Source organism: Metopolophium dirhodum, chromosome 1 (assembly GCF_019925205.1).
Source record: "Metopolophium dirhodum isolate CAU chromosome 1, ASM1992520v1, whole genome shotgun sequence".
Lineage (NCBI taxonomy): Eukaryota > Metazoa > Arthropoda > Insecta > Hemiptera > Aphididae > Metopolophium > Metopolophium dirhodum.
This window is the reverse complement of record NC_083560.1, coordinates 50,388,304-50,401,214: the sequence shown is the minus strand read 5'-3', so window position 1 is coordinate 50,401,214 and position 12,911 is coordinate 50,388,304. Positions and strand designations below refer to the sequence as shown.

Sequence of the window (12,911 nt, the reverse complement as noted above, 5' to 3'; positions counted from 1 at the left end):
CATTTAAAGTTCGAATCTTGACAAAATCTATCGAATTTAAAATTTACTACTATATATTTAGGTATTTTAAATGTTCAAATTTCATAGCTGAGGATTAACAAATGCAAGGTTTTGCGTAAGTTATTTATTTCGTAAAACCAAAAAATATAAATAATTTAAATCACAGTTTTTTTATAGTTATTTTATGTTCAAATTTGGACAAAATTAGATATTTAAAATAAGAATAACGGTTTTAGTTTTGTGTTATGTTTTATAAATATTATTCGTGGGTAGGTACTTAAAACTTCTAAAATATTATTATATATAATACAAATATGATAACAAACAAAAATACGGCTACCGTAAATTAAAAATGTAATATAAAAAAATATGTATACAACACAAATACGTATTATAATATGAACTTTAATTTAAAAAAAGAGGGTAAGTGGATGTCACTCTAATGTACAGTAGGTTACAAATGGGTCGTAATGGATTGTATTAAACTTGTATTCAATGATATAATATCATTGTACCTATAAGAAAAACGATTCTGAGCGGAGACGGTTTGTCAGTCTGGATATTTTATATTGTCATTATTTATTATATCATGTAAGTTGAATTAATATTATTATATTATTATGTTTTATTCGTTTCTATGGTGATAAACAAAGCGTTAGAAATTAAAATCCCATTTTTAGCGGTTTTTCGTAATTTGTCGGTGGTTTTGCCCGTGGCATTTAATAACTATTAAGAAAATCGAAAAATGACCTCTCTAAAGTACCATCTTGATCCAATTTTCTAAAAGATAAGGTACTATATGTTGAAATTGAAGCACTCCTTCTGGTAAAAATTTTGTATACAGGATAAAAAAATAAAATAAACACCATTGTGAAACCACTATAGCTTCCTCGCTCCGCTCAGAATCTAATATATTGTATAAAAATAAATAAACCTTTTTTTCAGTTCTATTGTTAAATAAATAATATTGATGCGCAAATGATGTAGGTAGGTACAACTTTTTTCCCATTAACATTATTTTATATTACAATGTAATGATTTAAGGTACCTATAGATGTTAAGTATATATTAACCATCAAATCATTTTATTTTCTAATAAAATATATTTTTAACATCGTTTACCAAATACCAATTACAGGCAATTAATACGTTTATAACAATTGTAACATTTATACCATTTATACCATTTGTAAAATATTGAATATTGTACCTATGTATAAATATATATATTTACGTGATTAATTGGATAATTTTAAGATCTGTTACGAGGATACCGTATAGTATATGAAACGTATTGCACCAATCTATAATGACATATATCCCTAAATTCCTTCATTTATAAAATTATTGAAAAATAGGTATTTTATAAACTATTGTCAATTATAATTTCTTCTAATCTTAGAAAAACAGCTACCTGCCTTTCGAAATAATAATAACATACTAATTTTAACTAGGAGCTTTTATAGTTACAGAACTTTTGTATTAAATAATACCTACTAAATAGTATTAACTATTAACTTAGTAATATATTATACATTCCCCGTTTGAAAGGGGGTTTCTGTTTCAAAGAACTTCAATAATGGTTAATTTATCGTAGGATTTACATAGTGTATTATTTATATATAATATTTACTGTGGCACTGTATAACAACAGTTATCTACATACCGACGAGAAAATAAAATAAATAAAAATTATTGTTGTGTATTTTATTATTTTCTGAGTACTTACTTATTTTTTCTGATTGATTTCAAATGTCAAGTGTCAATGAGTTCAATGAGATCGATGATGAACCACTGGATGAACAGTGGTGGGAGAGAGAACAGGAAGAAGTGCAGTTGGGATTAGAATCAGATGAACACCAGATTCCTCCTGATTTGGAGTCTTATGAAACCACTATCGATGAGCAAATTGATTATGCTAATGACGAAAAACAAATCAAGCTAGCTATTGAACGCCTAGAAAACCTGAGGATCGAATTACAAGACCTCAAACACCGCAAAACTAGAGTGTTTATCACCCTGACCGAACAGATCGATAAGGGATTGGTGAGTTTTTATCAGGTTCTTTTTTTTTGGGGGGGGGGATGGTGAGTTAAAAGTCATCATTGTAGATTTATTATGATCAAATAAAATGAATGTTATAAGTATAGATAATAATATATTATATACTTATTGTAATAATAATTATGGTATGTTGTTAATAGTGTGAATCTGATGTACCGATTAGATATGGAACAAAAGAGGAAGTCAAACTACACTATGAAAAGCTATTGATGGAATTCAAAAATAAAAAAGAAGCGGCAGTCAAACGAAAACATGATTTAAACGAAAAGTTAACTATAAATACTGAATACTTGGAATTGAAACGCAAAGAATGTGCAGAACTCACCGAAAACCAGTATAACTTAGAATTAAAAACTGCCGTTGGCATGATATATGACAAGACACAGCAAAAACTCACTCACAACGTAACTTTAATGGTTTAAAATTAGTTTTTTTTAAAACTACAGCATTTAATCCAATCACCTAATCTTACCTTTCTCGTATGGAAATCTGGTGTCAAAACTGGAAATAAATAGTCAATAGAGTATAAAAATAACGTATAAACAAAAGTAAATGTGGCCACATATCACTTTTACTCTCAAGCACCAAATTTGTCTCCAAATTACATTTAATCTATCTATCAACTTAACTAGACAAAAAATATCTTGAAGGTATTTCGAAAAAAAAACTAAATTGGGCCCACCATTCTCAAAACTTCAAACACAAGCTAAACATGGTATTCTTAGATATTTCTTTAATACGAAATCAAAACTTTCACTCCATACTAAACTAAATCTAACTTTTTTGTTTTTAGTATTTTTACAATATGAAATATACAATCTATACAATTATGCACAGTAAGTATATGTGAGGTTGAGTATAAAACATTATTGTGGTTGAGTTATGCGCACATGTATGGTGTAAGTGATATATAATACGCACATTGATCAGCGCAGCTTCGTGTGCCCGCTGTAATTAATACCATATCTATCAATATAAGGTCTATGTTTGAGTGGTGTAATTTAATCGGGTGACCAAAGGACACCGTCACTGCGATGTCTTGTAGTGAGATATTATAATATAATCATGCACTACGATACGCACTTAGGAATTTAAATTGTCTTTTTACAAAACTAGGTTGGAGTAGATAGCTAGTAGACACTGTGACCTGGAACGGCTTTAAAAACTGCGTCGATTGATACAAGATACGGAAAATCCCTATGGGCATAATTTACTCTAACTGAAACATAACACAGAGGCAAACAAAATGTGTGTGTAGAGTAAAAAATGAATACAATGCTAAAAACTGTTATTAAATCCTACTTGTGTTACCAAAACTCACTCTCCGACCATCGAAATATACTAGTAAAAATCTAACCAAAACCAATGTCCTGTAACCAACACAAAATATTTTTTGAAAAATGTTGGCGTGCGTGACCTATTTACTCCACCAACTTTAACTTTAAGTCGTCAGTGGGTGCCGGGTGGCTTTTCCAATGAAGCCTTTCTGCTAACCCCTTTTCTATCTTTATAAATTAAACTTATTATACAACATATGTATAGATTGTTTAATTTTAAATAAAAGTTTAAAAAAAGTATAGAATTCGATAAATTCTTTTTTTCACATACAATATGTTGTCACAAAAATAATTTTATTTGGTAGAATATCAGAGATATTTATAGTTGTAACATAAGTCTAAAATGTACTTAACTTATGTTAAATAATTACAGGATGTAGAAGAATTGATTGAAACCTGTAAACGACAGGATATCAAATTAAATAAAGCCCGCTTGGAATTTATTGCACAGAAACAAAAATGTAAAAAGATAAAAACAGAAATTGAATATTTGGCACCAAGCACGTTCAGTATAGTTGAATACCAGGAATTATCAAATAAAAATGAAAAGCTTAAAAATAGTATAGAATCTATGTAAGTAATTTTCTTTTCTATTACTTTAACTGATTTAACTGAGCAAATATGGACATTCGCTGGTTGAGCCTTTGGTCCCGCGGGCCCGTGAACTTGGCCCCTCACAATTGTTTTAAAAACGGAACGGAAAATAATTCTATCTAATAATTCCAGGAATGAAGATCACTGGCGTATTTACGGTGAGGCGGATTTGGGGTAGAGATCCCTTTGGACTTTATTTTTCTAGTTTAGATTTCCGCAATTCGTAATATGAATAATATATGGTACCTATTACTTTAAGTACACACCTATTTATGTTTTATGAATATTCTAACCACGATAGCCGGTAATTGTATCGATAGGAAACAGTGTGACTCTTCCCACTAATCGTTGGTCGATACGCTACTATCCGACAGCAATTACCTTTGCGTGTATTTTGTATTATTTTCCGAATTATTTTTCATGCTGAATAGTAAGAACTAATAACAAATAATTATCCTGATAACCAGCCAACACAATTTAAGATATATTTATGTATTATCTGAAATTGTGGCAGGTGATAAAAAAAATTAAGTCAAAGATTAAACCCATACGTTTATTTTTGGAAAATTTGTTATTGGTACCTATACAATAACATTAGACATTATGTTCATTGGATAATAATCCATGAAGTATTTTATCCAATAATGTTCATTATCTGTTCGGCATTCAAAGTTCTGACCTACAACATTCTTCGACATTCTTATTACTTAGGTATATTTTGTTTGTTTTAGTTATAACTACTGTATACAGTAAAACTGTAAAACTTACTTGTTACGAGATCCCACTGATGCCCTTTAGATGGAAATTTCTTTGCAATGGAATTTAACAACAGTCATGTACCTACGTATAACCTATATTTAGTATTTTTAGTATCCTTATAACGGAAACTCCTTTTAACAAAAAAAATCAGTTTAAACCGTCGTACCGAGTGATTCCGTTTAATGAGGTTTTACTGTATTTTTTTTTATATTTTGATTATTTGTGTCACAAACTTCAATATTCAACTGGATCATAAGTTGGGAAATTAAAAAAAAAATATGTAGGTATATAATATATTTATATCGGACGAAGGAAACCAATGGTTTTAACATCCGTCTATATAGGTACTCTGTACACCGTAAGTTCATTACGTATACACCATGGTGTTTCGCGATGTTAAACTGTAGAATTACAGTTAAAGGGATTCGATACCTTGATTTTCTGTTTTTGTCTAACACACGCGTGACATAGTATTTAAGACTTTTATTTTGCCAAACATACCAATTGATCTAATCGATAAGAATTCCGAAAACAGATTTGAATTTATCGTCAAATCTGCTTGAAATTAACTTTCCCACATTTTTGATATTATCTCCTAAATTCCTAAAAATGTCATATTAAAAAAGAGTATTTAAAAATTGTTATATTTCAATTTTCAGAGAAGATAAAATCAAAAATGTGGGAAAAGTGATTTCAAGTAGACTTGACGACAAATTCAAATCGGTTTTTAGAATTCTTATCGCTTCATTAGATCAATTGGAATGTTTGGCAAAAAACACGCCTAAAATACTATGTCACGCGTGTGTTAGACAAAAACAGAAAATAACGGTATTGAATCCCCCTGTATTGTCACAACGTTTTCCAAAAAAAGTGGGTCAATTTACGACTGACCGAGTATATTTCTAAGAATAGTATAGTTATAATATTAGTATTTTCTTAATTCGTTTACTTGAATTAATTTTTGCAAAAACTATGACCTGCTGTAGAATGATGTGAATTGATTCGTGGTTAGTATATAAATGTAAAAATTGAAAATTGCATTCTACAATATATCAAAAAATCAAATATTTAATGATGAAAAGTTTCAAGTTTCTTCATTTATTTTTTATTCCAAGGACAAATATCAAAACCCAAACTCTTAAAGTACTTAAATCTGAACTATCGAAAATTCCTGATATTGACAAAAAACTTATTGGTTTAAAAGAAGAAAAGGATAAAAATGAGGCTGAGTTAAAACAAATCAAAGATGTAAGTTTCTTCAAAAAAATATGTTATACATTAGTTTAATATTTAATAAGATAACTTGTTTTTAAATAAAATAAACAAGTTTAGTGTTAAATCCATAAAAACCCCTCCTCATCCGAATCAAATTTTTTTCGAACAAATAAATAAAGGACGCTCATGTATTATTATATATATTTTGTATTATTATATTATTATGTTGTGTAATTTGGTCAATTTGGATATTACGATAAAATGTTAAGTTATAGGTAGTGTATTTAATAGTGTTTGTAAAATTATATAAATTAATATTATGCTATTTTGTAATTGGTAGTATAACGATACTTGTATGAAATTTAGCAGGTAAAAGGTTCGAAATCGTGTTATTCAAAAAGATGCGACCGATAAAGACCGTTTGCAATCGTGTTCAATCCCTCTATCTACTTCCGAAAAGAACCTAACTTTTAAAATATTTAGGTAATTAACTCTATAAAATGGTCACCTTAAACTATTAAGAAAAACAAGTCTTAATTTTTTTTTATGTTGACAGTATAGGTCAAACATATACCCTACCTAGTACCTAACCCTATATTAATACCTAATCCATAGTAAAATATGACTGCGGATTTCTAATATTTACCTAGCATTATTTAAAAAAAATATATCTCTACAATAAATAGAAAAAAGTTAAAGACTGACATAGTTACTTCTATATGTAGCATATAAATTATATATTTACATTATTGTTATTTTATTTATTTTTAAGAGGTTAATGACAAAATGAACGTAACATTTTCGAAGGGCACGGGGGGGGGGCACCCATTATTATAATATCTAGAAGTATATAATACAAATTACAATACTATATAAGATATAGATATAAAGCCATACATATATGTATAATGTATATGTATATCTAAATCTATTTAGTATACTAAATGGTTTTTCAGTAACACTTAATATTATTCATACAGGAATGGAGACGGCATGTCAAAGCAAAGGCACATGACCAGAAGCATGATCACCTACTAAAAAAAGGACGTAAATCAGATTATTTTACTGAAAATCCTCTACTTTTGAATGATTATTTCGACAGTATGAAAAAAGATAAAATATTTAAAAAGACTTTGGCCGACTTACGTCAAGATTTGTCCGAAATAAAGATAATAAAAAAACAGCTAGGTGCATGCATTCAATAATGTAGAAAAACCAAGTTGAGTCTCTAAAACAAATAAATATTTACATTTATATACATATACATATTCGTATGTTGTATATTTAAATGTGTTAATGAATTTATGATATTGTATCAATAATTTATAAAAATGTAGCACAAAATATATTAAATTGATACAATTGATATAGGTATAATGTATGTATTGAGTATTTTTTAAATCGTAAACAGCACTTTGGCAAGAAAGTTGCTTGATATATTTAATTTAAATCTAAGTATTTTTATTCTGTGTTTTGAGTACCTATACCTACCAGTGGTGGCTCCAAGGACATGATTGGGGTGGGGGGGGGGGGGATGAAACTATGAAAGTAATAATTATCAGAAAATGTCGATATTATAATATAATTTTTTTTTGTAATTTTGTTTTTGATAGTATACAACTGTTTAGAAATACAGCTTGGGGGGCCTAGTCCTTCCTGGAGCCGCCTCTGATACCTAAATTATGAGTTTGAAAATCACAATATAGGTAGTACCTATAGGTGCTTAGTTTGATCACAACCACTATGGTAATCAACAGTGGGATTTTCTACGTATTAAAATTAATTTTTATAGTATACTATAGCCAGTGGTCGTGATTGGCGTACACAAAAATTATTCATTGAAGATAGAGAATTATATGTACATATTCAATCATATTATTTTTATTATAAATCTAACTACATACCACCATTTTTTATGAACAAGATTCGTAATTAAAATATTTTTTCAATCGTTTTTATGGTGGATAGCACGACTTTTGGGCGGCTATGCCCAACTCCCCCTAATTTCCATCAATGAGTATAGACTAAAGAAATAATTTGGTCTAAGGAAATTGTTTCGGCAGCCTAGCCTTAAATTTTACAATAAACTAGGTACATAAGTACCTATGTATAAATTATTTATTATATTCATAGTGTAAATAAATTTTATATCAGGGTCATGTGTGCTAATTGTAAATAAGGGTAAATGAAAATAACATTAATGGAAGTCATAATTATTTTAGTGATAATGACATTTTAGTTGTATTGGGTAGTGATGAACATGGTTTTTCGGGATTGTGTACTAATTTATTTATAATATTTTAAGGTCATATTAATACATTTTTGTTGTTAAAATTGCATTATTAGTTATTTTAAAACCATGGACTAAGACAGAATGGACTAAACTGATAGGATGGCCGAGTAACGAGGAGGCAACAAATGCCACGTTAAATCTACCTTAACCTTATACACGATAAATCTTCCCTTCCTACCAAATAATTATAGTATCCATACATAGTGAACATATAACGCTATCTACTTGGTAAAATGAATTGATAAAATATTAATTATTTCACTTTTATTTTTTAATACCCATTACCCAAGGTATAATAGTAAGGCTCTACATATAATGGGTATACTATGCCACCATTTTGCGACTCATTTATCAATGATAAAATTATAAAATAAAGGGGGGAAATTCATATTCGCATAACATTATTAATCGCAGAATAGCATACCTAGTATCTATAGTGCCCTAATAATAGGTGCCTTAGAAAAACTAACTTTTAATTTGTTCCTATTAAGTTTAGGTTATAATGATTTTCAAAATTACGAGTAATTACTAACAGTTCAATACCTACTGCATATTAAATAATCTGTTTTTAATATTTTATTATTTTGTTTGTTAATTTAAAAACTCATTTGTGTATTGTACAGTAAGTTATTTAATTGGAAAGTCAGTAGATTGCATTTTAAATATAAGCATATTACATACAATGTAAAGGGTCCATGTCGCCGGCACCGCCCATTCATTATTTGGAAATTAAACCCAGGGCTTTCGTTTGTGCTCCGTTTGTGCTGGTTTGTGCTGCAAATCCTTTCATTTGTGCTCGATTCATTCCTAAGTTTTAAGTGATTTACCTTGGGCGGTGCTGGGGACACCCTGGCACCGCCCATTCAACATTTGCAATTTAAACCCATGGCTTTCATTAGTGCTGGTTTGTGCTGCAATTTTTTTCGTTTGTGCGTCATTCCTAAGTTATTATCGATTTACCAATGTAAACGAGTAGTGTGTTATTTATGACGTCCGTCATATTAGATTAGCATAATAACCTTCGACAAAACCTTAGTTATTAAATTGTGAAAACCATAGAATTTTTGAGAAAATAAATAGCTTTGTAAGTATTTATTTTATCTCCACAATAAAATGTTTAAATATATAATGTACTACCTGATCCCGAGCACTTCGTTGCCCGTTAAATGTATCAACTCTATATGACTCAAACTTTGTTCAATTCGTTATTTAATATTCGGTGTATGGTTTTCAAAATTTATCTTAACTTTTCCGTTGCCCGGAATAAAAATTCTGATTCACAGCAATACATTATCAGGTAGGCAATCTACCTGCGGCAGATCGCGGACCCCGTGCTGTTTGTGCGCAAGTGTATAATTTTAGTGTATAACTCTAAAGTATTAAAGTTATACCGAGTTTGTCGTTTTTACTTAATTCCACCTACAGTGGATTAATATAATCAATTTATACAAAATCCTATTCTAACCTAACTGTACTAAAATCCCATGAATAAAAAAAAAAACAAATTTAACCCTTTGTAAATTAATCTATCTTCTTCCCAGAGGTCCAATCTACCCACAAACATTAATTTATATATATATCTAACTATATAAATACACAGACTATAACTATACAGACTAAACTCTGGAACATGAGAGTTAATACATTTAACGGGCAACGAATCAGTTAGTCTATACTATTATATAAAGAGGAGTTGTTAGTTACTATTGTTGAGGGAACTACTGAACCGATTTCGAAAATTTTTTCATCAATAGAAAGCCACATTCTTTGTGAGTGTCATAGACTAATTTAAAAAGGGAATTGATCACCCCTGGTAGGTTCTCAAACAGGAATTTTGAGATTTACGATAGAAATTGTTGTTTATTAATGGTTGCTATGGGTTATAGGAGTTGAGAATAATACTGATTTATTATTATTTATTACTACGTAACAGGCCATTATTTATAATAATTGATTACTCCTTTGTTTATTAAGTTAGAGAATCGATCAAATGCCATAAACCTTCTCCGCGATGAGCCCTTCAATTTAAAAAAAAAAAATCATAATGATCGGTTCAGTAGTTTTCGAGAACATAGACCTCAAAGGTTTTCATTTTCACATTTCTATATAAGATATTTAGGAGCAATTTAGTATGAAATTATTTACCTTAGCACCACAAATATGTGTTGGCTTTTCAAACTGTGATTATACAAAAATTAACTTATTACTAGGTACAACCAGAATATCAACATTTTTTGTAGGAGTCTTTCAACAAAAACATTTTTTTTTTAAATTTTGTTGCTATTTTTTCTTTAAATATAAAATAATATTTTATTTTCACAATCGTCGTCTCACTTTTTGCAATAATGGAAAATCACAGAATCTATCGTTATTTATAAAAATTGTGTTCAATGATACTTTATTATTAGGACTAGGATCACTAGGCCTCAAAGGTTTTCATTTTCACATTTATATATAAAGATAAAGGTAGCTATATTATATTAAGTATTATATTATATTATTATAATAGCTGTATATTTGAAGAATATACCATAAAATAAGATAAGATGACTTATTAGTTATTAATTATAAGACAAATAAAATGCAATGCATATATTTTAATAGTTTTTACATTCAAGTATTTATTCGTGTAAAACATACTTGGGTATAGTTACTAATTAACTATAATCGTTGTAATTTCTGTATATCTACTATCATTAACATACAATTAATATATGCGTGCTGTGACCACTAGCACTTTTAGTTCACCATGGTCGCCGTACTTCTAAACCAGCGAAAACGTTGTGACCGCTTACCTGAGTAGATAACTGTGGTTCCAAATCTATAAAAATCGCATCTTTTTAATATTATAAATGTGTTAAGAACATTTTACACTTTAGGGATTCATATTTAATTGTACTTAGGCTAAATGTCTTCAATGAAAAGAAATGAACCTACTCATCCCATCGCCCAAAGCACTTCAGGGCTCGAGCCCACTAAAAAGTTTCTCGTTTCCAGTTCTCTCTATCTTAGTCCGAATTTCAAACAATAAACTTAACCTATCAGTTTTTAGTTTTTTAATTGTCGCTTCAAAAGTAAGTACCTACCTATACACTTATTATACATTACAATTTTACCTACTTGACGCATTAGTTAACATTAAAGTAGGTAATTTCCAATTGGTTACTTATAAATTATAATTATAAATAAATATTACGGAAGATAACTTATAATTTACCCCAAAAATATTAATAACAGGGGTTTCATAGTTTTTGTACACATCGAATTGTCGTAAATGAGGATAATAAAATATATTTTAAAAATAGGTTGGTACTAATCAATACTTTGTATTATTGTATAATTTATATTTATTTAATAATATTTGGAGCTTTAGGTTCATTAATAAAAAAAAATATAGGTACTATGATGTATAAATAAGTATAATTAACGATGTTTTAAAAATAGTATCACTTATAAAAATTTAAAATTAAATCCTTATAGGAACATAATAGGTTTTTATAACTATTAGTATTTTAGTATTATTATTTTGTAATAACTTTGTTTTATAATTTATTTTTATTTTTATAGTTACATACAATTGAGTATATTATTAGTTTATAGGAACATGAGTAATTTGCTAAAAAAATTATTCCAATGGTGGTTTTAACAAATTTCAGTATAAATTATACTATTTAAACACATTTTTAATATTTTTCAACAAAGCTAAATGCAATTATTTGACTTTTCTGCATTAAAAAATTAAAAATTAAAATGTAAAAATATACCGGGTAATTTTTAAGCATGCTCACCCCCCCCCCCCAATTTTACTTTTTAATAATACATTTATTCAAATTTTGATTTTTAGAATTTTTAAGTATACTTACCTACCTAAGAACCATATCTTCAAATCTCTGATATTTTTGTATTTCTTAAGGAGTGTCCTGTGGCAATATAAACTTTTATTTGATGAAATTTCACATGGAAAGTGTAATTTGGCAGAAAAAATAGCGGTTAAAAACGAAAGGCTTCTTCGGGGCAGCTAAAATTAACATTGAGGGAACGTGGAAAAGATTATGGTAATCTGTCTAGGCGTATGGATGTAAAATCAGTAGTCACGGAAATTAATTGTTTTGAAAGTGTGGATGGGAAGTTTTATTTTTTGTCATTGATTTTAGTAGAAAAATCGGAAGACTTTGACTCTGAGAGGTCGTGGGTGATAATACTAACTGTACATCATTTGCGTTCAGATAACTCCTGAATTACCTCGGTGATAGATGTAGATGGTGTCAGTGGTAGGTAGGAATAGGTATTAGATTCAAAGATAGAGACCCTTGCATTAAGGATATTAAGCCTGATGCATGTATCATAGATTTCTGTGGACAGAACATCAAAGCGTGAAGCCAAAGAATCAGTACAAGATATCAGTTAATCTCAGAGTGCTTTGTTTTCAGAAATAATCACATTTTACGTTTTGTTTAACTAACATAAGTTAGATAATGTTGTAGTTAGTCGGTCGGAGTATACTGTGTATTTTTAAACAGATGGCTTGGTAGTAATCGATCAGAAGAAGCTTTGGAAGAGGTTAAAGACGAATTTGGAATAGATCGGGTGATAGTTGGAGAAGATAGTATGCCGAATATATAAAGCAGATAAAGATTGATATCTGTATA

General features: G+C 28.9%; 1 protein-coding gene across 1 annotated transcript; it reads left to right on the top strand.

Moving 5' to 3' along the window:
• Positions 1–1,752: 1,752 nt before the first annotated feature.
• LOC132934195 (uncharacterized) lies at positions 1,753–7,174 on the top strand. The gene is made up of 5 exons (XM_061000474.1): positions 1,753–2,046; positions 2,205–2,468; positions 3,775–3,974; positions 5,870–6,002; positions 6,950–7,174. Exons 1-5 carry the CDS (start codon positions 1,753–1,755, stop codon positions 7,172–7,174), a joined length of 1,116 nt encoding a protein of 371 aa, XP_060856457.1.
• Positions 7,175–12,911: the final 5,737 nt, after the last annotated feature.

Coding starts and splice junctions, on each gene's coding strand:
- LOC132934195 (XM_061000474.1), top strand. CDS start 1,753: ATGTCAAGTGTCAATGAGTTCAATGAGATCGATGATGAACCACTGGAT. Junction 3,975..5,869: donor AAAAATAGTATAGAATCTAT/GTAAGTAATTTT, acceptor TTTTATTCCAAG/GACAAATATCAAAACCCAAA. Junction 6,003..6,949: donor AGTTAAAACAAATCAAAGAT/GTAAGTTTCTTC, acceptor TTATTCATACAG/GAATGGAGACGGCATGTCAA.